General features: G+C 47.7%; 1 protein-coding gene across 2 annotated transcripts in view; it reads right to left on the minus strand.

Annotated features, from left to right (window-relative positions):
• Nucleotides 1–206: 206 nt before the first annotated feature.
• Nucleotides 207–24,892, minus strand: part of LOC100674051 (NADH-cytochrome b5 reductase-like) — a 34,899-nt gene continuing 10,213 nt past the window's right edge. The window contains exons 2-7 of one of the 2 annotated variants that reach the window (XM_003411063.4): nucleotides 24,027–24,340; nucleotides 20,809–20,957; nucleotides 17,312–17,399; nucleotides 13,460–13,564; nucleotides 7,557–7,760; nucleotides 209–5,109 (exon numbers count right to left, since the gene is read on the minus strand). In XM_003411063.4, coding sequence (XP_003411111.1) covers nucleotides 4,906–5,109; nucleotides 7,557–7,760; nucleotides 13,460–13,564; nucleotides 17,312–17,399; nucleotides 20,809–20,957; nucleotides 24,027–24,224 — 948 coding nt within the window. In that variant the 5' untranslated portion in view covers nucleotides 24,225–24,340 and the 3' untranslated portion in view covers nucleotides 209–4,905. Of the gene's footprint in view, nucleotides 5,110–7,556; nucleotides 7,761–13,459; nucleotides 13,565–17,311; nucleotides 17,400–20,808; nucleotides 20,958–24,026; nucleotides 24,341–24,892 lie in introns of both variants that reach the window. The other variant, XM_023549558.2, reaches the window with a different exon arrangement.

A 24,892-nucleotide genomic window follows, 5' to 3' on the forward strand; every position in this document is an offset into this window, starting at 1 on the left:
GAGCATTTTGCACCATTTTGTTTTTAAAATTTCCAAACACAGGCATCTCACTGTACTTATCCTTTTACAATTTGCTTTTCACTCAGTTATTCTGCTTTTAGGATTTAGTCTATGTTATTACATGTAGATCTAGTTCATGCGTTTTAACTGCTGTGTGGTGTTCCACTGTATGAATACAGAACAGTGTATTCTCTGTTCTTCTATGGATGGACACAGAAAGTTTTTGTTCTTTGCTATTTCAACCTTGCAGTAATAAAAGATTTTGTATGTGTCTCCCGCTGTACTCATATGTCACACATAACCCTTTTCATGGATTGAATTGCGCCCCCCCAAAAATATGTATCAAATTGGTTAGGCCATGATTCCCAGTATTGTGTGGTTGTCCTCCATTTTTGTGACTGTAATTTTAAGAGGATTAGGGTAGGATTGTAACACCACCCTTACTCAGGTCACCTCCCTGATCCAAGGTAAAGGGAGTTTCCCTGGGGTGTTGCCTGTACCACCTTTTCTCTCTCAAGAGATACAAGGAAAGTGAAACAAGCAGGAAGTTGGGGACCTCATACCACCAAGAAAGCAGCACCCTGTGCCTGAGAAGCTCCTCAACCAGGGAAGATTGATGACAAGGAATCTCCCTCCAAAGCCCAGAGAGAGAGAAAGCCTTCCTCTGGACCCGATGCCCTGAATTTGGACTTGTAACCTGCTAGACTGTGAGAAGATAAGTTTCTGTTTGTTAAAGCCACCCTCTTGTGGTATTTCTGTTACAGCAGCACTAGATGACTAACACTAGATGACTAAGACAACCCTTAACAACAATTACAGTATGTTGGCATATGTGTCCCCCTACATGACCTTGGAGAACTGCTTAACGTCTCGGAAGCTTAGTTTCCTTGTCGATAAATTGCGATAATAAGATAGCATGCACTTTGGTGAAGATTACAGGTTTCAAAACAGATGAAAAGCATCGTACAACCTGTAAAGTGCTCCCTGAATACTGTCGTTGGGTAACGTCAAGTCAATTTCAATTCACGGCGAAAGAGTAGAACTGCTCCATAGGGTTTTCCTGGCTGTAATCTTTATGGGAGCAGATTGCCAGGTCTTTCTCCCACAGAGCAGCTGGGTGGGTTTGAACCACCAACCTTTCGGTTAGCAGCAGAGGGCTTAACCAAGTAGGAAGGACTGAGAACCACCCACGTTCAGGATACAATGAAGAGGCTCTGGCACAGGCCCTTGCTGTGCTCACATGCAAATGAAGATAGCCCAATGGGTGTGGCAACAGAAGAACACACAGGAATCTTTGCTCACTAACCCTTGCTCACTAAGGAGGCCCCTAATCTAGTCTCGACTGGAAAAGGCAGGCAAGGCTTCCCAGAAGTAGCCCCTGAGATAAGTCCTCAAAGGATAAGGAGGCAAAGAAAGCCAAGTGGAAGAGAGGAAAGTGGAAGGAGGGCCCAGGCAGAGGGAGTAGCAAATGTGAAGGAACTGATGCAAGAGACCACGGAGGTAAGCAGAGCTGAGACGCCAGGCTAAGGCATTTATGCCATACCCTAAAGGAAACAGGGAGCCATTAAAAGGTTTTAAGCAGGGGAGTGGCAGGCTCGGAGTTGTGAACTAATCAGTGTGGCTGCAGTGTGGAGGGGGGCTTGGAGGGAGAATCTGGAGGCTGGGAGACCAATTAGGGGGAATGCTGAAGTGCTGCAGGCAAAACACAATCAGGGCTGAACTAAAGCAGTAGTTGTTTTTGCTACCAAGAATCTGTCCCTGCCCCCTTGGTAGCTGTTGCCTTTCTGAAGCTCCAGACTCATGCAGGAAAGACAGAGATTGTCTGGCTCACAGAATCTTAGGCACTCTATTGACTTCTGATGCCTTTGGCATCCCTGGAGCAGGCCAAACCCCATGCATGTCATGTCTAACTCAAAGATCCATTGAGCCTGAATCTCCTATCTTCTCCCATGGCATTTCTACAGTGGCCATGGCCCCAAGAGCACACGTTCCACAGCATGCGGCTACGGCATTGGCAGGAGATGGCAGGAATGGGCCTGCCAACGGGAACCTCATCCCCAATTCAAGGAGTTTCGTCCTCACACGTCAACCGGTCCTCTTCTCTTCTTCTTGGACTCTCTTATCATCTTGTGAGGCACAGCACCCGGCCATGAGTGCTCATGCTTCTGGACAGATTAGGAGCCCTTTTAGCATCTTGGAATCAAGGGCACAGCTGGATCCTCACCAATGGTCAAGGCTGAGAGATTCCACCACTATCCATACTGCACAGATCCAATATGGAGGGAGGGGAACGGGAGGGCAACTTATTCAAGGCAATAGGGGCTGCGGGCTGTCACTGGGTGGCTCTAATATCTAAACAGCAGAGGGCTGGAACAAGGATAGACATATGAGGATTGCCCCAAGCCCTCTACCCCTTAAGTGGAAAAAACACCCTTAATACCCCTACTTATGAGCAGGAGTATTGCCTTTGAAGTTTCCAACCTCAGTGGCGATGGTGTTTCCCTGACCCTCCCCAGGCCAGACTAACTCTTTGCCACCCGCTCTCCTCGCACTCCCTACTTCCCTTTCTGTAGCACACACCCCTTTCAGAATTACAAGTGTAATTTCTGCCTTCCTCAATAGGCTGCAAGCTTCTCGATGGAAACAGCTGTCCCTGCCTGTTCACTGCTGTTTCCTTGGTGCCTAGAGCAGCCTGGCTCATCACAGGCACTCAGGAGCATTTGTGATGTAGAGCCAATAGGACCTGCTCACTGAGGGAGAAGACCTCGCAGAGGGACACTCCCAGATTTCGGAGGTCCTGAGAGAGGGAAAATGTTTCATCCAAGTCACAGGGCTAGGAAGTAACAGACACAGTTCCTGCTCGGGCCTTTCCCATTTACACCACCTTGTGCTGACAAGCTATGAAACAGACCAGCGTTTCCCCAATATGTATCCCATGGCATGCTGGTCTCAAAAGATTCTGGAACATAAAGTGTTCTGCGGTGAAATAGGCTTGAGAAACTCTGGGTTAAACAAAGTGAAAGAGGTTCTTTACTGTTGGTCTTTTCAGAGTCTTAATATGCTAGTAAGTCCCTGGGTGGTGCAAATGGTTAAGCACTAGACTACTAATTCAAAAGTTGGTGGTTCAAACTCACCCAGAGGTGCCTCAGAAGAAAGGCCTGGCAATCTACTTCAGAAAGGTCACAGCCTTGAAAACATGCTGTTCTACTCTGCACACATGGGGTCACCATGAATCAGAAACCACTCAATAGCAACTGTTGTTTTTATTTTAAATACGCTAATGTGCACTGTGATTCTCGGAGGTCCCATGCGGCATTCCCCCAAACTGATTTGACAATGGAGTCCTCCCTGTGAAAGAGTCTGAAAACTTCTGCACCGTCCCAAACTACTATCATGAGTATTTACTGAACAAGACACAGCAGAGATTTTCTGCAAGTTTTTGGGCAGGGAAAGAAGCCACCTCCCCCCATCCCCTTTTTTTAAAAAAATTACTTCATGGTCCAATATACAAATGGAACGAAAGTAGAACTGCTTGGTTAAAGGAGGCCTGGAGATTCCACTTGGCCATCCTGCCACTGCCACCACCTGAGGAACCCTCGTGGCCTGAGGAGCCCAGTGTGAACACAACCAGTGCAGAGGTATAAGCACGGTGTTGAGAGGAGACCTGCCCTCTAGCGCTGGCTCTGCCATTAACTGCTTTACTCTGGACAAGTCATTTATACTTACTGGCCCTAAGTTTTATACAGAGTCTGTTAGACCGCACGATTTTTGGAATTCTGAACTTTCAAGCTTTAATCTGATGAAGACTGATTCTATGGCTGTCAAATCCAAACTCCAGGATTCCATGGTTCCCTGGTTCTAAGATTCCAGGGCTTACTAATCTCCGATTGTGGGGTTACGAGTAGCCAGCCTGGCTGGTGCAGCACACTGGAGCCCAGGCTGGGAAAAGCAGAATTCATTAACCGCAGTGTGCTGCCCAGAAGCACCTGGTTTCCTGGGGAGGGCACACCCCATGCAGGATGGAATGGGTGTGGTGGGGAGGGGTGGGTGGACCAGAATCAGCTGCTACTCAGTGAGTGGGCAGAGCAGGGAGAAGGACCCAGGTCTCCTGATTCCTGCTCTATCTTTAGATCTCCATAGCAACTGTCGCCAGGGCGCAGGAGCTGAAGGTGCGGGCGGAGCTGGCTGCCTGCAGGAGGTGGGAGTGGTGTTTTCCTCCTGTGCCTCTTCTTTTGCTGGGGAAAGTGCTGTGGGCTGGGCTCAGGAGCCAGGGAAGGGACTCAGAGCAAAGCCATTTGCAGCAGGAAAGGCTTGGGGCCAATATAAAACAGGTAACCCAGGGCCCCACCTAACCCTGAGAATGTGGTCAGGACACAGAAGCCAAGACTTCACAGGGTGTTGGGCTCATGGCACTGGCGGTACATATGGCAAGTTCCTCCTCCAAAGAGCTCTTAGCCTCTGCTACGGCCATTCCCTACTTACTGGCACCTAGTCTGCGCCAACACCGAGGCTACGCCAGGGACAGTCTCCAGGGGCAATAATTACATGGCAGGTCCCATGGGAACACCTAACCAGCCCCTTGCCTGAGGGACCCAGGAAGCCCCACCCACCCTCTTCTCCTGCCCAACTCCTACCATCCTTGGGGCTCAGCTTGGATGTTGCTTCCTCTGAGAAGTCCTCCCTGACTCCCAGGCTGGTTAACTCTCCTTAGAGCTTATGGCCCCTTGTCCTCTCTCCACAAGTAACCTCTCGAGGTAGATGAGAAATGGAGGTTTAGAGAGGTAAAGACACTTGCCCAAGGTCACCTGGCTAGTCAGTGGCAGGCCCAGGCTTGGGCTCCACATCTGATTCCAGGCATGATGCCTCCTGGGTCCCTGTAGCAGGGACCTGGGAGGGAAGCCAGGGCTAGAAGAGGAAGTAGGAGTCCTCGGCCAGGCCCGCACACAACAAGCACCTGGCCATGTCTTTAGTGAACTCGGCCGAGCCACAGACCAATGCAAAGGGCTTCCTGCGGCAGGAGCCGACCAACTCTTTCATCAGGTCCTGGGCCAGGTGGCCAAGGCGTGTCTTGTCCCGGTAACTCCAGGGGAGCTGCTCCAGGGAGTTCTCCTGGGAAGAAGAGAAAGAGTGGGGGTGACTACTGGGAGGGGCCTTGGTGTTCACATAGCTGGTTCTTCTTTGCCTGATGAGGAAACTGAAGCAAAGGGGTTAGGAAAGAACCTTCACCAAGCCCTACCACGAGTCAGGTACTGCCTCATGTGCGAACTCTTGGCATCCTTAAAATACGCCTGTGAGTAGGTTAGAAGGAGCTTTGATGGTGCAGTGGTTAAAACCCTCGGCTGCTAACCAAAAGATTGGTGGTTTGAACCCACCGGCCACTCCAAGGGAGAAAGATGTGGCAGTCTGCTTCCGTAAAGATTACAGCCTTGGAAACCCTATGGGGCAGTTCTAGTCTGTACTATATGGTAGCTATGAGTTGAAACTAACTCGATGGCAATGGGTTTGGTCTGGTTTGGCAGATAGGCTTGTCACCCTCCACAAGGCGTGAGGCACAGGGAGGAGGAGGGACTTCACCCAGGGCACATGCTAAAGCAGGGCAGTGACAGGACCAGAAGTCAGGGTCCCACCATTTCTCACTGCCTCCCAGTGGCCGCTGCACCTCTCACTGGGAAACACTTTCTCCCCATGCCTGCGAGTCTCCCAGAATCGTTCCAAGGTTATCCATCACCCTCAGAGCATAATTTCTGTTTGTTTGTTTTAAGGTTTCAACTCACTTATTCATCTGACAAGTACCTGCTGAGTGCTCACTATGTGCCAGGCACTGTTCTAGGCACTGGAGATATAACAGCTGCTCAAAAAGGACATGGTTCCTAGCCTTGTGAAGCTGACATCTCTAGTGTGTGAGGCAAGACTAAAAAAGTGAGTCCTCTGGGATTACATCTGGCTAGGTGTAACAGATGCCAGGTAACAGTGCCTTAACCAAGAAAAGGGTTTATTTCTCTCACATAAAAGAGCTAGAGAATGTTGTGTTCTTTATATTTTTACAACAATAAAAATAATTATAAAATAATTAAAACAAAAAATTTTTAAGAAGTCTAGAGGTTGTATTCCAGGGCTGTGCTAGGCCCTGGGACACCCCAAGGGACCCAGGCTCCTTCTCTTTCTGCCCTTTTAGGCTTAGCTGTGGCTCTCATCCTCAGGGTCACAACGTGAAAGCTCCATCTCTGACTTGGAGGAATTTCTTTTATTATGTAAATAGACATTTTAATATACCAAAAAAAAAAAACCTGTTGCTGTCGAGTCGATTCCGACTCATAGCGACCCTATTGGACAGAGTAAAACTGCCCCCATAGAATTTCCAAGGAGCGGCTGGTGGATTCGAACTGCCTACCTTTTGGTTAGCAGCCGTAGCACTTAACCACTACGCCACCAGGGTTTCCAAGTTTAATATACGCATAGAAAAGTACACAAATCATCAAGTATGTATAGTTTGAAGAATTTTTAAAAAGAAAAGACACCCATATAGCCAGCATCCAAGTAAGAAACAGAGCATGACCATCACCTTCACAGGTCCTTCTAAGCCAATGAGTCCCTGGTGGTGCAAATGGTTAACATGCTTGGCTGCTAAGCTAAAGGCTGGAGGTTTGAGCCCACCCAGAGATGCCTTGGAAGAAAGGTCTGGCAATCTACGTCTGAAAAACCAGCCACTGAAAACCGTATGGAGCAAAATTCTACTCTGACACATACGGGGTCGCCAGGAGTTGGAGTTTACTAGATAGCAACTGGCTGTTTCTAGTTCCTTGGGCTAAGTAGAGTGACAGGTTGGAGAGAGGGGTAGGGGTTGGAATCCTAGCCACTGAGTTGATTCTAACTCATGCTGACCACATGTGTGCAGAGTAGAATTGCTCATAGGATTTTCGAGGCTGTAATCTTTACAGAAGCAGACTGCCAGGCCTGTCTTCTGAGGCATCTCTAGGTGGGTTTAAACCACCAACCTTTTAGCTAGTAGTCCAGTGCTTAACCGTTTGTGCCATAAGGACCCTAATAAATACAGTGAACTTGGAGCCAGGTTACTCAGTCAATCATTATGGAGTATCTACTCTGTGGCCAGCACTGCTGAGCACCGAGGGGAGAGTGGTGATCTAGACACGCCGCCCCTGCCTCAAGGAGCTCTTCACAGCCTAGAGGATGTCTGTGGCCCACTGACTCCACCACCAGGTCCCACCCCATACAACTGAGGAGGATGGATGGGAGGCCGTGTGATGGGTAGGAGCTGGAGCTCTGGAACCAGGCAGCCTTGTGCTCACATCCTAGCTCAACCTCCGTCTAGCAGCATTACTCAGGCTAGCGCCTTCACCTCTCGGAGCCTCAGTTTCCTCATGTGTGTAGTGAACACGATAATCCCTTCCTTTCTTGCCTGGCACGTGGAGGTGCTCAACCAGTGGCAGGGATTATTATTACCGTACGGGTCAGCAAGGTGACAGCAGGCCCTCGGGACAGGTCAAAGAGGCCTGTGAAGTTTCAATCAGGAAAGGAATTCACCACTCTGGGCTCACCTGGCTGAGTACAAAGAAGGTGCGGACATTCCAGAAGCGGGCCTGGTCCTGGAGGAAGGTTTTCAGGTAGATGCCCTCAAAGGTCTTGAAGCAGCCAACCAGTGTGACGAAGGTCTCGTCGTCTGCGTTGTCTGTGATGCTCTGCAGGATGGGTACCATGGGGGCCAGGCCTGTGCCTGCAGCCAGCATGAGGAGCTCACCATACTGGGGAACAGGAACGGTACAAGACGGGTGGGCTGGGGGTAACCCCTAGGACAGAGGGGCTTCACCCCAACCACCCCACTACTAGGCATTTTCTCGGGCTTGCTTGGACTGGGCTGCACAGCCCTTCCTGGGTGTCCCACCCACCTACCTCCTCCAGGAAGCCATCCTTGCTTGTGAAAGGCTATAACAAGGGAGGTCTGTGTAACAGAAATCACAGAATGGGGCTGACAGGGAACATAACTGTGTAGCCCATCCTACAAGTGGTTTGGTTGCCCTCTAAAGCTCCTCTGGGCTCTCTGCTCACACACTTCCTTTCACAAAGTGCTTACTACCTCCCATGGCAGCTTGTTCCATTATAGGTCCAACCCCCTTGCCAGGAAGGTCCTTCTCATCTCACATTGAACTTGAAGGCTCCCCTTGCTAAAGCTTTGCCCACAGCCTGCCATCCCAGCCCTGCCCTCCAGTCTCCTTCCTCTGCCCCAGGGCAGCCCTGCAGAGATCTGAGGCTTGGCCCCCTGAGCTTGCTCTTCTCTAGACTAAATGACATCATAAACTTAAGTGCCTAGCACAGTGCCTGGCACAGAACAGCCATGCAAAAAAAGTCAGTTCCCACCCAAGAGGCCCCAGTTCCATCAGTCCCACCTCAATGAACCAATTTCCTGGCTCTAGGTCTCTGAACACATGCCCGCCTCTTAAAGAAGGGTCATCCTCCAGGTAGTGCCTGAGTTGTGCAGTGAGATATTCACCTCCCTCACTCTAGAGACTGGGGCTCTGTGAATGCAACCAGAGTTCTGATAAGTTTTACTGGCAGCCACTGCACACACTACTGCATGTAATGCTTCCTGAATGGAGTATCTAGGGTCACAGAGACCTGGGTATAAATCTCCAGCCGTGTGATCTGGGCAAGCTCTTTCACCTCTCTGAGCTTTGGTTTCTGGTAAAAAAAATATTAGCACCCCCCACTGCAATAATGGCACCTATCTCAGAACTGTCAGGAGGCCTAAATGAGATGACGTAGATACAGTGCTCAGTGCGGACTACGAGGTTTAATAAACTAGATTGCTTGCCCTCCCTGAGCCCCTGTGACTTCCTCACATCAGCGGTCACTGAGCCCTGTTATCCTGCGTGTGTTTGCGTGCTCCTCTGGCCTTCAGGCCTTTGCACCTGCCACCCTTCTTGTCTCCATTCAGCTCAGAATCTCCTCTGGGAAGCCTTCCCTGAGCCCGGGGCAGGTGAGGCGTCCCTTCTGTGTTCTCACAGCCCCCTGAGCATCCCTCTTCACAATGCTGGCTACACTGTGTTGTTGTCAACTATGTGTCTGTCTCTCTCCTCAGACTGCGTGCTTCTGGAGGCCAGAGGCCTCATGTGACCCATCTCTGAGGCCCCAGTGTCCAGCCCAGGTCTGGTCCAGGGTGGCTACTTATGAATGCCTACTGAACGAATGTGTGGACAGACGCTAAGGTGCTGGCCCTCAGGGCTGATGTAATAGCCACCAGTGACGGAGATGACTTAGAGGCAAAACAGGACCAGGGGGGTGGCAGCAGCACCTGAACTTCCTCACAGGGCAAAGCCAAGCCTGTGGCTGATGGTTCACACGTACGACACCGTCTCTTTCCTCACCACTTGGCCCTACAGCCTCCCTAGGTATGGAATGCAGGGTTTTCAAGTGGTGTACTATGCACACAGAGGAGCAGCCACACAGAAGAAGATGCTCACCAAGTGTCTACTGTAGATCAGGCACAGGGCTAGGCACCGTGGGGGATACAGGAGCAAGTCTGAGACTCTGCGCTCAAGGGCCTGGGGACACAGGGACACGCTCAGCTAACGCGTAAGGCTTAGCATGGCTAGTACCAGCAGACTGAGGAAGAGGGTTAACATATGCACACCACATCTCTGTAAAGTAGGGATAATGTGGCAAGTGCTGAGAGCCCGGCATATAGGAGATGCTATAGAAGGCTCTGATGTTATTACTGTACACACATACATCCACATGTGTGCACGTGTGTGCCTGTACTTCCATGTACAGCAGAGGAAGGATATACACCAACGTACTAAGACTGGTGTATCTGGGGAGACGGCCTGTGGGTGTTTTTTATTTTCTTCTTTTTGCCTCAAAGTATCTGCTGATTTTTTTTTTCTTTTTGGGTAATGAACATGTACTGCATTTGTAATATGAAAAAACCCAATAAAAGCTATTTTTAAATTAAACAAAAAGAATAGAGAGCGAGGCATGATTCATTCTTTTCCATTTGTTTTCATTTTCTTTTGTTTTTCTAATTATAAAGGTAATAGGTGTTCATTGCAGATAATTTGGCAAGTAAAATGAAAAAAATAAAAGTCACCCATAAGTCTACCATACAGAACTGCTAACATTTCACTGCATTTTCTTTCCCTATTTTTTCTGTGCGGTTTAACAGCTTCTCAACCTATCGAGTATTCGATTTTGTACCTAGTGTTTGTCACTTGATCTTCCAGCATAAACATGTAATATCAATTATAAACATCATTTTTAGATCCAGGATACTATTTTATCAAGTACTTGTAACCCAGTTTACTTAACAGTTTCCTATTGCTGGATATTCAGGTGTCTCCAATGTCGTGCCGTTATAAATAAAGTTGCAACGAACATGTGGCGAAGAGTCAGCATTTTGGATTCTTTCCGTAGACTAGTCATCCAGAAGTGGAATTAATGGGTCAAAGAATTTGAAGATTCTTAAGACTCTTGGTACATACTGCCAACTGCTTTTCAGACAGGCACCAATTGATGAGAAATGATTAATTCTTCCTGGGAAAGTCAGGGAAGGATTTGAAAATGTGATGATGAGGGGAACAGCCTCCCGGGCTGGGAAGCAGCAGGCCCCGAGCAGTGAGCCACGGGGCATATTCAGAGAGCAGTCTCTCTAGTCACGTGACTGAAATGTGAAATTGAAAAGGTATTTGGGGGGTCAGATGGTATGCCACCACCAGCTGCTGTAGAGTTGACTCCAGCTCAAGGTGACCCCATGTGTGTCAGAGCAGAACTGTGCTCCATAGGGTTTTCAATGACTGATTTTTCAGGAGATCACCAGGTCTTTCTTCCTAGGCGCCTCTTGGTAGACCTGAATATCCAACCTTTTGGTGAGAGCCAAATGTGTTAACTGCTTGCACCACCTGGGAACTCCCAGATGGTATAAAAACCTGTTGCCTTCGAGTTAATTCTGATTCACAGTGACCCTATAGGATAGAGTAGAACTGCCCTGTAGGGTTTCCAAGGCTTTATGTCTCTTTTTTTTTATTGTGCTTTAAGTGAAAGTTACAATTCAGGTCAGTTTCTCATATACAAACTTACACACACATTGTTATGTGACCCTAGTTGCTCTCCCTACAATGTGACAGCCCACTCGTCTCAACCCTGTATTTCCTGTGTCCATTCAGTCCACTCCTGTCCCTCTCTGCCTTCTCATCTCCCTTCTGGACAGGAGCTGCCCACATAGCCTCATGTGTCTACTTGAATTAAGAAGCTCACTCCTCACCAGTATCACTTTATGTCTTATAGTCCCCTCTAATCTTTGTCTGAAGAGTTGGCTTTGGGGATGGTTTTAATTTTGGGCTAAAAGAGAGTTCGGGAGCCATGTCCTCTGGGGTCCCTCTGGTCTCAGTCAGACCATTAAGTCTGGTCTTTTTACTAGAATTTGAGGTCTGCACCCCACTTTTCTCCTGCTCCCTCAGGGACTCTCTGTGTGTTCCCTGTTAGGGTAGTCATTGGTGGTAGCTGGGCACCATCTAATTCTTCTGGTCTCAGGCTGATGGAGTCTCTGGTTTATGTGGCCCTTTCTGTCTCCTAGGCTGATATTTTCCTTGTGTCTTTGGTGTTCTACATTCTCCTTTGCTCTAGGTAGGTTGGGACCAATTGATGCATCTTAGATGGCAAGGCTATAAATCTTCACTGAAGCTGTTGTAGTTGCTGTTAGGTACCGTCAAGTCAAGTCCGATTCATAGCAACCCTACGTACAACAAAACACTGCCTGGTCCTGTGCCATGCTCACAATTGTTGCTATGTCTGAGTCCACTGTTGCAGCCACTGTGTCAATCCATCTCGTTGAGAGTCTTCCTTTTTTCTGCTGACCCTCTACTTTACCAAGCATGATGTCCTTCTTCCGGGACTAGTCCCTCCTGATAAAATGTCTAAACTATGTGAGACAAAGTCTTGCCATCCTCGCTTCTAAGGAGCATTCTGGTTGTCCTTCTTCCGAGACAGATTTGTTCGCTCTCCAAGCAGTCCGTGGTATATTCAATATTCTTCGCCGATACCGTAATTCAAGGGCCTCAATTCCTCTTTGGTCTTCCTTATTTATCGTCCAGCTTTTGCATGTACATGAGGTGATTGAAAGTACCATGGCTTGGGTCAGGTGCACCTTAGTCCTCAAGGTGACATCTTTGGTTTTTAACACTTGAAAGAAGTCTTTTGCAGCACATTTGCCCAGTGCAATACATTTTTTGGCTTTCTGACTGCTATTTCCATGAGCGTTGATTGCGGACCCAAGTAAAATAAAATCCTTTACAACTTCAATATTTTTTCCATTTATCATGATGTTGCTTACTGGTCCAGTTGTGAAGATTTTTGTTTTCTTTATGTCAAGGTGTAATCCATACTGAAGGATGTTGTCTTTGATCTTCATTAGTAAGTGTTTCAAGTCCTCTTCACTTTCAGCAGGTAAGTTTGGGTCATCTGCATGTCACAGGTTGTTAATGAGCCTTCCTCCAATCCTCACACTGCATTCTTCTTCATATAGTCCAGCTTCTCGGATTATTTGCTCAGCATACACACTGAATATATGGTGAAAGGATACGACCCTGATGCTTACCTTTCCTAATTTTAAACCACACAGTATTCCCTTGTTCTGTTCAAATGACTGCCTCTTGGTCTAAGTACAGGTTCCTTAAGAACAAAATTAAGTGTTCTGGAATTCCCATTCTTCATAATGTTACCCATAATTTGTTATGATCCACATAGTCGAATGCCTTTGCATAGTCAATAAAACACAGGTAAACATTTTTCTGGTATTCTCTGCTTTTAGCCAAGATCCACCTGACATCAGCAATGCCATGTCCCCTTTTGAACCTGGCTTGAATTTCTGACAGTTCTCTGTTGATGTACTACTGCAACTGTTTTTGAACGATCTTCAACAAAATTTTACTTGTATCTGATATTAATAATACTGTTTGATAATATCCACATTCCATTTGATCACCATTCTTTTGAACAGCCACAAATATGGATCTTCCAGTAGGATGCAGGTAGCTGTCTTCCAAATTTCTTGGCACAGACAAGTGAGCACTTCCAGCATTACATCCATTTTTTGAAACATCTCAATTGGTATTTTGTCAATTCCTGGAGCCTTGTTTTTCACCAATGCCTTCAATGCATCTTGGACTTCTTTCTTCAGCTTCTTCCATTGTTACAGAAGCTCGGGGTCCTAAATACCACATACACGAGTCTGGATTTTCTAAGCAATGTGCAGCCATGGATGGTCTGGAGCTTGGGCAGGCAATTTTGTTTATTAGTGCCTATTCCATGTTCTTCCAAGAAGATGTTCTTGGGATTGGGTTTGAGGTCAGGAAAAATGGCATAGTGATTCTATGGCCTGAAACATAAAAACTACAGTCCTGGAGGGTAAGTGGAGACAGGCCGCCTGAGGATTTAGTGTGCTGGTACTGACCTGGTTTGGTTTATAGAAGAAGCTTCCAAAAGGTCCTCTCCAGAAAACTGTGTCTCCTGCTCTCCAGGATCCGACATACTGGGACATCAGCCCAGTCTGGTAGCACTGGAAGCAAACACAGGGAGGCCTCAGTGAGACAGGCACTTGCTGCCAATACAAACCACACTGGCCATTAATGTGGAGCCCTCCCTGTAGGCTTTGTGCTTTAGACATGTTATCTCATCCCCCTAATCATCCTATGCAGTTGGTCTGTCATTCCCATTTCTCAGATGAGGCCCAGAGGCTTATGTAGAAGGTAAATGGTGAGGCTGGGATGAAAATCTATGGGGCTTACAGCTTTAACACAAAGGTCACAAACCCAAATGCCTACAAGAGCCATGCAGGTAACACAGCTGAGTGAAGAGGGGGTATAAGATGATTAATGCTAATTAATACTCAGTCTCAGTGATCAGTAGAGAGTGGTGGGGACTGGGGTAAACTGGCGAGTGAATGCTGCTTCTAAAGAGGGAAATCATTACACAGTTACAGTCCACAGATTGTGGGGCCAATGCTATTGGATCTGATTTCTTCTGAAATCCACATTTTAATGTAAAATTGCCCATTTTTAAAATGTCACCATTTAAGTCAAAATTTTAAAACACCACTGGAGTCCTTGGGTGGCACAAACGGTTAAGCATATGGCTACCAGTCAAAAGGCTGGTGGTTCGAATGCATCCAGATGTGCCTTGGAAGAAAGGCCTTCCAAAAGATCACAGCCATTGAAAACTCTATGGAGCAATTCTACTCTGAAACGCATGGGGCCACCACGAGTTGAAATCAACTCAGTGGCAACTAGTTAACTGGTTAAGGCCAAAATGAAATACCTTTGTGATCTAGCCTATACCATCTCCTGGACAGATGAGAAGATGAAGGTGCTGATGATTCCTCCATGGGAGTGGTGGAGGGCAGCCTCCATTTCCTGGGTGCCTGCCTATTCTGAGGCTGGGGCTGTAGAGGACACAGCTGGACCATAATCTCCATGAGGGCATCTAGTACCAGGACCACAGGAAGGACTTATAAATATCTGAATCAATTAATTAATCTAGATTCAAGCCCTCCCCTAAGGAGCTCACAATTTAGAAAGGACCTAGGCCTCAGACATAAACACGGTAGAAACTCCCTAACATTCCATGAAAAGATGAATGCTCAGAGAACCCCAAGGAGGCTGTGGCCACTGCCATGGGGTGGGGTGAAGACAGCTCCCCGGAGAGAGGAAGCATTTGAGCTGGACCTTGAAGGATGGCAACATTGCACTCACTTGGGATGGGAGCAGCAACACAGAGAGGACTCTGGGCATCAGCTGTAGGAGGGTTAGGGGCAGGACAGCCCAAGTCACGTTCTTTAGAGGCCCTATGGCATAACATCACCCGAGGAGAAGGCAAAGGCTCTTCCTGCTACCTCCAGCCCCACACAGAGCTTAGCACAGAGTAAATGATCGATACGATAAACACTCACTAAAAACACTGAACTTTTGTTCTTCCACTTGGGGTCATATTACCTGAAGAGCCTTGGGACAATGGCATCATCTCTTTGAGCTTCAGTTTTTTCATCTGTAAAATGGGGATAACATGATCTACTCTGCAGGGTAACTATGAGGTTGGAATGAGACCATGAGAATAAAGAGCCAGAAGTAGTGCCTGATACACAGTAGGTACTCGAGAAATGGGAGTTTTTCCTTCCCTTCTACATGGAAGGGGAAACCTAAAGAAAATCCGCCTGGCTTCCAATTTGCAAAGACATTTCTGGCTCTTCCTAGCCATCGGCTTAGGGATAATTAAGCATCTCTCTAAAGAGCGGCTTTCCTGTAAACGAAGGAGAAAATCAGCCTTGCAGCTGGGAGAGATCCAGCTGCCCTGAAGAGCTGTCTCCAGGCCTATCCTTTCGACAGAAGCACACCCAGACAAGCAGCTTGGGGAAGCAGGCCATTTGGAGAGGATTTGTGGAATCTCCCAGACAAACAGTTGCATGGAGAAGGGATCCCATCCAAGCTTATGTGTGAGCGAATAAACACTGCCTCTTAAGACAGACAGAGAAGATGGAAGGAGGAGACAGTGTTGGGGTCTTGGAGTCAGGGGGCCAGGGCTCACCCACCAGCAGTACTTCTCACTAGCTATGGAACCTTGGGTCCTTCTGGGGCCTCAGTTTGCTTATCAATGAAGTGGGAGTAATAATTCCTGGCCTACAAGGGAGATAAAGAATACGAAAGCTATTCTTAAATACTGTTATTCCCTAGGATTCACTTGGGAAGTGACGATCTAGAACTATGTATTAGGCTGACCCACATAAACTACTGTTTCTGTAAGTCAAAAATGATAACGGTGTCAGCAATCTTATGTAGTTCAACCTAATTATTTTTCCCACATAATAGCCCTTCATGACTTCTTACACATTTGTTGGCTACTCCCTAGGACTCTGGGGTGTTCTGTATCTGGCCTACTTGGTTCACCTCATCTCATCTCTGTCAATTCCTACCCTCTAGCCACTTCAGACTGGGCAGTTCCCAGAAGACCCTGTTCTTTTTCTTCCCTCCTTGGCTGTGGTTATCTGTCCCCTCAGCCTAGAATGTCATTCCCTGCTACTGTCGATTTGTACTCACTCTTGAAAAAAAAAAAAAGGCCCCACTCAAATGCCCCCGACTCCCACTTCTTCCTAAGCGGTGATGACAGGTCCTCCACGTCCCACCTTTTGCCTGATTCTGTAACTTGTATCCTGCTCCCTTGGCACACTGTACTGGGGTGAACAGTGTCCCCCCACAGAATTCACATCCTTCTCGGCACCTCAGAATTGACCTTATTTGGAGATATGATCATTGCAAATGTAATTAGTTAACATGAAGCCACACTGGAGTAGTGTGGCCCCTTAATCCAATGACTGGTGTCTTTAAAAGAAGAGAAATGACACAGACAGACAGACCCACAGGGAGAACACCCTGAGATAACAGAGGCAGAAAGTGGAGTGATGCCGGAGACTGCTGGCAATACCAGAAGCTAAGAGGAAGGCATGGAACAGATTCTCCCCCAGGGTCTTCAGAAAGAGCATGGCCCTGCTGACAACACCTTGATTTTAGACGTCTAGCCTCCAGAACTGTGACAGAATAAGTTTCTGCTGATTTTTTTTAGTGTGTGGTAATTGTTACGGCAGCCAGGACACTAACACGCACACAGCTTTGTGTTCCAGTACGAATGATTAACAGTTCCCCCAGTGAGGCTTCTTTTGCCATTGTCCATGCTGTTCCCCCTGCTTCGAGCCTCCTGCCCACATTTTCCTCTAGTTCCCCCCCTCCTTAAATACACAGCTCAACTCACAGGTCCGCTAGGTAGCTGGCCTGTCTTCCCTGCACCCCCAGCTGCCTCAGGGGGTTGGGCCTCCTCTGTCACAGTGTCTCTCGAGCTGTACAGTCCTGGTCCGGTCACCTGTGCTGATGTGGGCTTCTTGAGGGCAGGTGCTGAGTCTGACTCATCTTCCCACCCCAGTGCCCAGCATACACAATAAGGTTCTTGGTGACTTGGGTCCCCATTCCCTAAGCTTTCTCCTTCAGTGGGTAAAACGGTGAGATGGAGCAGCTTTACCTTTCTTGGTCTGACCCTCCTTTCAGTAAAATTTTTTGGGAACATGAGCTGGTCTAGCAGGCCCCCTCCCAGGAAAGGAGCTGAGGGAGGGCCCCCTTCCCCTCCCCCTGCTCTACCCACACACCAGCCTCCTCCCACGGGAACACAGGCTTTTCACATCAGTGGGAACTGCCCCACTCCAACCAAAGTGGCAAGTGGAATTGCCAGTCCATGGCATCTCAGAGTATCCGCCAAGTCAACTCACCTTAATTAAAACTTCAAAGTACCCTTTTGCGTTGGCAGGGCTAATGGGCGTATAAGCTCTCTGAATTTCTAAGCCACCCACTGTACCCCTGGAAAAGAGAAGGCACTCAGTCAGGCAGTCATTCAACAAACACTTACCAGGTACCTATCCTGCACCAGTTGGTGAAAAAGTAAAGTTGGGGCCTGGTGACATCCCATGGTCCTCACTGAGGGGCAGGCAGGCAGAAGTAGAGGAAAGGGCACTGGGCTCCGCCACTACCACATGCTGGCTGTGAGACTCCAAGCAAGTCATTTTACCTGAGAGCCTCTGCTGTCCCTTCTATGAAATGGGGACAATTATCTGTGTCCTGCCAGCCTCAGCAGACTGTTGTGTGGCTCCACTTGGGAAAGTGCTTTAAAACCATAGGAGAGCTACACTGATGACATGAGCTGTTTGAGGGCATCGCTGGTTTTTCCTGAACTCTTCTTGACCGCAGAATGATAATAATAAAAACTGCTGACATTTATTAAACGCTATCATGTGCCAGGGAAATCCTGGTGGCGTAGTGGTTAAGTGCTACGGCTGCTAACCAAAGGGTTGGCAGTTCAAATCTGTGAAGTGCTCCTTGGAAACTCTATGGGGCAGTTTTACCATCCTATAGGGTCACTATGAGTCGGAATTGACTCTACAGCACTGCGTTTGGTTTTTGGTTTTTTTACCATGTGCCAGAAAGGGCCCCAGTCCAAAGTCCATGCATGAATCTTCTCAATAATGTTAACAAGAAGGGAGTCAGGATAATAATCATGTGTTATACAACTGCAGCTAGGTTGTATTAAAGCAGCCCTGATAGCCCAGTGGTTAAGTGCCCAGCTGCTAACTGAAAGATCAGGAGTTCGAACCCACCAACTGCTCTGTGGGAGAAAGATGTGGCAGTCTGCTTCTGTAAAAATTGCGGCCTTGGAAACCCTACGGGGCACGTCTACTCTGTCCCATAGTGTCACTATGAGTTGGAATTGACTCAACAGCAATGTTTGTTTGTTTGTTTTTTATGTTATATTAAATACCTACTACATACGGGGCACATTATATGCATTATATGAGGAAACCAAGACTCAGAGAAGGGAAGTCATTTGCCTGAGGTCACACTGCTAGAATTCAATTCTAGCTCTGCCTGACTCCAGAACTGGGTTCCTCACCACTGCCCCTCAGAGGTGCACAGGAGCTCCTAAGCACTCCCCTCTCAATCCTACTATGTGTAAAACTCTGTTCTATGAGGTATGCAAAGATTCACAAGGCCCTGTCCCAATACATTCAAAGCCAGGGAGCTGGACATATTCAACAAATGCAGAAATACAACACTTGACATGGCTTGGATGCAAAGACCACTTTGCTACAATAAAAATAAAACACTGACATGTTATGGAGGGAGCCCTCTCTCTCATGTGGGGAAACTCAGAAGGCCTCCTGGAGCTGAGATTGGAAGAAGGGCAGGCCATGGACAAGTGGAAGCAGGGAGAGGAAAGGAAGTAACTCCAGGCAGAGGGAACAGCCTGGACAAAAGCTTAGAGGTAGGACAATGTAGGGCAAGTCAGGAAATCCTGAGTGGATAATGAGGTGGAACACAGGGTGTAGTGGCGGGGGAGAAGAGCTTGGTGGAAAAGAAGCTGGGGCCTCAGGTAGGACATCACTGTGGAGGCAATGCGGAGCACCAGAAGGTGTTTGAATGGGCAGTGACATAGTCAGATGTGTGTGTTAGGAATGTCACTGGAGAGAAGAGGGGCCAGAGCGGAGGCAGGGAGCTCTGGGCATTCCTGATTTACAAATGGAAGAACTGAAGTGTTGCATGGGGCAGTGATCTGCCCTGTGACCTCTCCTGCTCACTGGAATAGTGAGCTTCAAGGACTACCCGCCAGGCTCCAGACCAGTACCAGCTGGGCATAAGTACCAGGGGCCAGTATGAAGCAAGTAGGCAAAAACCTGATCAGTAATGAGCTCTCTCCTGGTTCCCCACCTTGTCTTCTGGCTGTACCTTCTGGAGCCTTGACTGGTCCTCCTCTTTCCGCCAATACCGTGAATGTCAGTGCTGCCAGGGTTCAGTCCTAAGCCCTTTCCTCTTTCCATGTCACATACACTCCCAAATGCAGTCCAGGTATGTGCTGATAACTCTGAAATCCATGTCTGTAGCTCAGATCTCTCTGCCAAGTTTCAGAACCATGGAGCAGACTGATTGCGGACATCCTCACCTGGATGTCCCTCTGGGTTTCAGCCTCAACATTTCTGAGCCAAACTCAGTGCCTTCTCGATACATGCTCCTTCACCTGAATTCCACCTCACCTGGGAGTTCTTCTGGCTACCTCCCTCTCCTCTACCACCCCCTTACTTCTACAACCCTTGCTGCACCCAGATCCTTAACCACTATTGTCATCCACCCAAGATCATCAATTCAGACATCTACAGGGGTAGCCTGCTACTGGCGAGGGAAACCTGGAGATACATGCCCTGCCTACAGGTAGTTCCCACCCATGGATGCTATGAGGAAATGCAGACCAGGGTTACCAGATACCCCCATTTTTCAAGAGATACAGAAAATCCAATCTTTTCCATGCAAAGCTCCAAATTTGTAAATGTTGTCATTTAATATAACACAGTGGACCAAACATAACCTATCTGCAGCCAGATCTGACCCATAGCTACCATTGTGTAAAATGACTTGCCAAGGTCACAGAGCAATCCTCCAAGCCCCGTGTAATTTCCCTCCCTGTTGTACCTTCTTTAATTGGACTTTGGGTTTGTTTTGCGGTTGCATCAAATTTTTACCTCTTCAGACATTATCCCTTTGTAGCACAGCAGTCATTAAACAAGCCTGGAAATAAGCCATGTGGAATCTTGTCCCTGGACGGGTGGGGTAGGGATGGGGGTGGGAGTTGGGTATAAAGTAGGTACGGACTGAACCACTCAGAGGAGTGGTTAAGAGTACAGGCTCAGAAACCAGGCTGTCTGGGTTTGAATCCTGACTCCACTACTTATTAGCTGTGTGATCCTGACCAAATCCCTCATTCTCAATGACCATACCTTTTTCTCAGTTGGTGCTAATCGTATGAGGTTAATACCACAGGCTCTAGAGTCAGACTGCCTGTCTTCAAATCCTGGCTCCAACACTTACTAACTGTATGTCCTTGGGCAAATTACTAAACCTCTCTGACTCCAGTTTCCTCTTGGGTATGATAATGGATCCTACCACACAGGCTTTTGTGAGGATTAAATGTGTTGTTCACACATCTAAGCACAAGAACTGGGCCTTGAGTGGTAAGTGTTGTAAAAGTGTCTGCGGTTATTATTACTTATTACAAAAATGCATTCCAGTTCAATCCCAAGAACCCTAATACGTATTACTATGTCTGTTCTGAAGATGACAAAATGGAGGCTCAGTGGAGGTTAAGCAAGTTGTCCTAGGCCTCACTGCTAGTGGATGGCAAAGCAGGGCTCCAGGCTTCAGTCCTCCCACTACCTGAGTGTACCGTAGGATGAGGTGCTGGCCAGGCCGCAGCCCAAGCTGGCTGTTCCCAGGCAATGCAAATCGGACGTGGTATGTATCCTTGGTGACTTTGTCCACAGCGCTGATGCTGAAGGCCAGGAAGGTCTCTGGGCTCAGGCTGGAGTGGCAGCTCTGGAACAGCAAGATTCAACTGGGCAGAGGCCAGGCTCAAGGGACGTAAGGCACCACAGCATCCCTCCCTCTGTCCCCAGGAGGGCTGTCTTGGCTAGTAAGTTTTCTGTATAACAGAGAGTAGCCCCATCTTAGCTCCTTTCATGTTCCAGTCTAAGAATGCCAAAGCACTTTACACTGAGCTCACCCTGGATAAAGAGCAGGCTCCTCAGCTGCACACTCAAGGGCCTAGTGGACCACCCTCCAGCCTCGATGTACCTCCCATGCATCAGATGCCGGGCTTTTCTCCATCCTCCCAAGAACACCTGCTGCCACCTACCTCTGGTTATTTATTTGCTCAAGCTGTGCCCTCTATCCAGAATATTCACTCCAATCTATAAAAGACCTAGCCATCCTTCAAATCTGCTAAAATCCAGATTTACAGAATTTAGCAAATGATGGGACCTAAGAGATGATCTAATCCAGTATCCTTATTTTACCCAAGGCCTGAGTGGTAGAGACTCACTTGTCCAAGGTCACACTGCGAGCAGGGACTCAAGTTCCTGTCTTCTCAGTTGTAGCCCTGTGCCCTTATAACTCTACTCAGTACCCTTACAACTCTACCCCACACCTCCACCAGGAAGTCTTCTCTGAATGCCAGGACTCACAGATCTCTCCCTCCTATAAAATGCCCACATCTGACTCACTCTGTCTAAGCTGCCTGGTGCTGTGAAAAGAACCCTGGGCTGTGAGTCAGGAGACCCGGGTTTAGCCCTGGCTCTTCTTCTGACCACCTGTGTGGCCTTACGCATATTATTTGATTCTCTGGGTCTCAGCTTCCTTATCTGTAAAAAGGGGCCACTCATCCCTGATAACTTTATATGATTACCAGGACGGTCAGATGGGATAACAGTGCAAAAGTATTTTATGAAATTTAAATTGTTATGAAAATTTTAAATCTCCTATTATTATTACATCATTAAAAGTAAATAATAAAATGCATTATTAGATTGAAATATGCTATTTTACATTATAATACTGAAAAAACCTTGTAATATCACTTAACATTTGCATATAATGAGCGGTAACACCTACTATTTACTGATTGGCTACTATGTGCCAGGTGCTTTACATCCTCATCCCATGAAATCCTCACAACTTACAAAGTATTAACACCCCCATTTTTCAGAAGAAAACTGAGATTTAGCAAACTAAAACGACGTGCCCAAGATCACACAATTAACTGGCAGAACTGGGCCTCAGCTCACGTCCTTATTCTCAGTGACATTTTTCTCTCGATTGGTGCTAATCATATTAGGTTAATACCACAGGCTTTAGAGTCAGACTGCTTGCCTTCAAATCCCAGCTCCAACACTTACTTTCTAATTGTATGACCTTGGGCAAGTTACTAAACCTCTCTGACTTCAGTTTTCTCTTGGGTATGATAACAGAGCCTACCACACAGGCTTCTATGAGGATTAAATGTGTTGTTCACGCATCTAAGCACAAGAACTGGGCCTTGAGTGGTAAGTGCTGTAGAACTGTTTGCTGTTATTATTATTAATTACAAAAATGCATTCTAGTTCAATCCCAAGAACCCTCTGAGTCACACGGGTATTGTCCCCTTTCTATATAAGCTGAGCTTTTCGAGGGTTGGTACACTGGCATCTTTATCATCAACCCCCATGGGCCTGGCACACAGGGCATGGGTTTCCTGGTAGATCTGGGAGAAACGCATTCACTCATTCAGCAATCATCTACTGTGCACCAACCGCAATGCCAGGTGCTGCCCGAGGTGCTGAGGGTAGAGCAGTGAGGACGATAGAGCCCCTTCACCTGTGGAACTTAACATTTTGCAAGGAGAAGTGGACATATATAAACAAGTAGATCTAGACAGCAGCTGGTGGTGCTGAGGGTTAAGAGAAATGAAGCAGGGTGAGAGGATGGAGAACGATGGGGGATGCACGGACAGACAGTTAGGAAAGCCTCTTGGAGGAGGTGAAATCTGAGCAGACAGCAGAAGAAAGTGAGGGGACCAGGCACGCAGAAATGGAGGGCAGTGAGGTGGGAGGAACACAGGTGTTGCCATGAATATTCCTCAGCCACCGGCAGAGGTCAGAGGGCTCTGGTCTCTACCACCACCTTCCAGCGGCAGAACTACAAGGAGACATTTAATGGGGGCTGTGCTTTGGGGTTCAAAAAAAAAACTATTTATTCAGGATGTATGATCTATAGGTTAGATTGAGCCTAGTTTGGGTCCTAACAAAGGGAAACAGTTGGCCAAAAAGTGATGGTGACATCAGGCTGCATTAACAGAGGTGGGGTGCCATGGAAACAGGAGGACACATCTCTACTTCACTCCACTCCACACTGATCAGAAGGATCATGGACAACGGAAAGCCCATCAAGAGGCAGGCGACCAGGATGGGGATTCAAACCAGGCCTATGTGTAGCAACAAAAGGAATGGGGCCTCAGTTTCCCTATCTGTACATTACAGAGGTTGAATTCCATGGTCTTCGGACAGTCTGAAATTGTTACTGTGATCCCTCCCAAACATCACAATGTAAGGATAAACTGCTTAAATCAGACCACGAAGCACCCTACAAGTTCATAAAAGGAGTAAGGGCCAGAGAAGAAGAAATAATAATAATGGTAACAGTAGTACTGGTGGTAGTGGTAGTAACTGGTAGTAATAATAACAGTATTATCCCCTATTTACCTGGTATATAGCATGTGTTAGTCCTGGTCACTCTCAAATCCCCAGTGCTTATTGTAGGGCCTGGTATATAATTGGTAGTCAAAAAATACTTGTTAAATGAATGCCAGGGCTCTGTGCTAAACATCACCAAATGTTTAGCCCTATTTGACAGATGAGGAAACTAAGGCTGAGGGAGATTAAGGGACTTTGCCTAAAACCACACAGCTGCTAGTAAGTTCCAGGGCCAAGCTTTGAACTTGGTTCCATTATGCACTCTTTCCTTTCAGCTGTACAGTCAGAGAAGGTTTCCCAGAGCAGGTGATAGTGGGCAGGGCTGAGGCCTGACAGACTGCTGCCCTGGCCCTTTGGCTGAGGGGCAGCCCTCCCTCACCTGTAGCTCCACTGCACTCAGCAGGCTCCTGTCCTTGCTCGCTCGGGCTGCCTCCCACCTTGCCAGGTCTCGCTGATAGAGATCGAACACACAGGGTGAGCAGCCACTGCCACAACACTGGGAGGGCAAGGGCTCCACAGGCCGAAGCTGCAGCCAGGCTTCGTCGTCGTCGTCCTCCTCCTCCTTTTTCTCGCCCATTGTCAGTGGGGCCTGGGCAGCCTGGGGAAGGCAGGGCCTGGGAGGGACAACCAGCTGCTCTTCCCAGAGCAGACCTGGCTTAGAGGCCACGTGCCCAGACTCTGCTCCTTGCCATCCTGGAAGAGAGAAAACATATAGGTCACCTCTGATCACCTCCATTCCTCACATTCTCACTGAGGCCTGCTACTGCCAGGCTCTGTGCAAGCACAGGGACAGGGATGAATCAGCAAGGAATCTGCTGCTCTGTTTGGTGGGGGAGGCAAGCAGACAGAACACAAGAATCAGAGCTGGGAGCCAGGATTCCCGACCTCTGCCTATGCTCTGAGTGCTGGGTCAAGCATTTTCCATAGGTTATCTCATTGAATTTAAAAAATGTTCTAAATGATGAACTAAAATATGGTGCATAAACATTTACGTACAACTTAACGAACAACTGTAAAAGAACACCTGTAGAAAGAACCTTGTCCGTGTCCCAGAAGCTAACTATGTGCTCTTTCCTGATCACAATTCCCTCTCTCCCCACAAGGTAACCACCACCCTGATTTTATTTATAATCATTTCCTTCCTTTTCCTTAGTTTTGCCACCTATGTTTGCAACTCTAACCACTACCATTCAGCTTTGCCTGTTTTTTACCTTTATATGAAGTGAATCCTGCCTTCTCTTGTGT

The sequence above is a fragment of the Loxodonta africana genome, chromosome 3 (genome assembly GCF_030014295.1).
Source record: "Loxodonta africana isolate mLoxAfr1 chromosome 3, mLoxAfr1.hap2, whole genome shotgun sequence".
Taxonomy (NCBI): domain Eukaryota; kingdom Metazoa; phylum Chordata; class Mammalia; order Proboscidea; family Elephantidae; genus Loxodonta; species Loxodonta africana.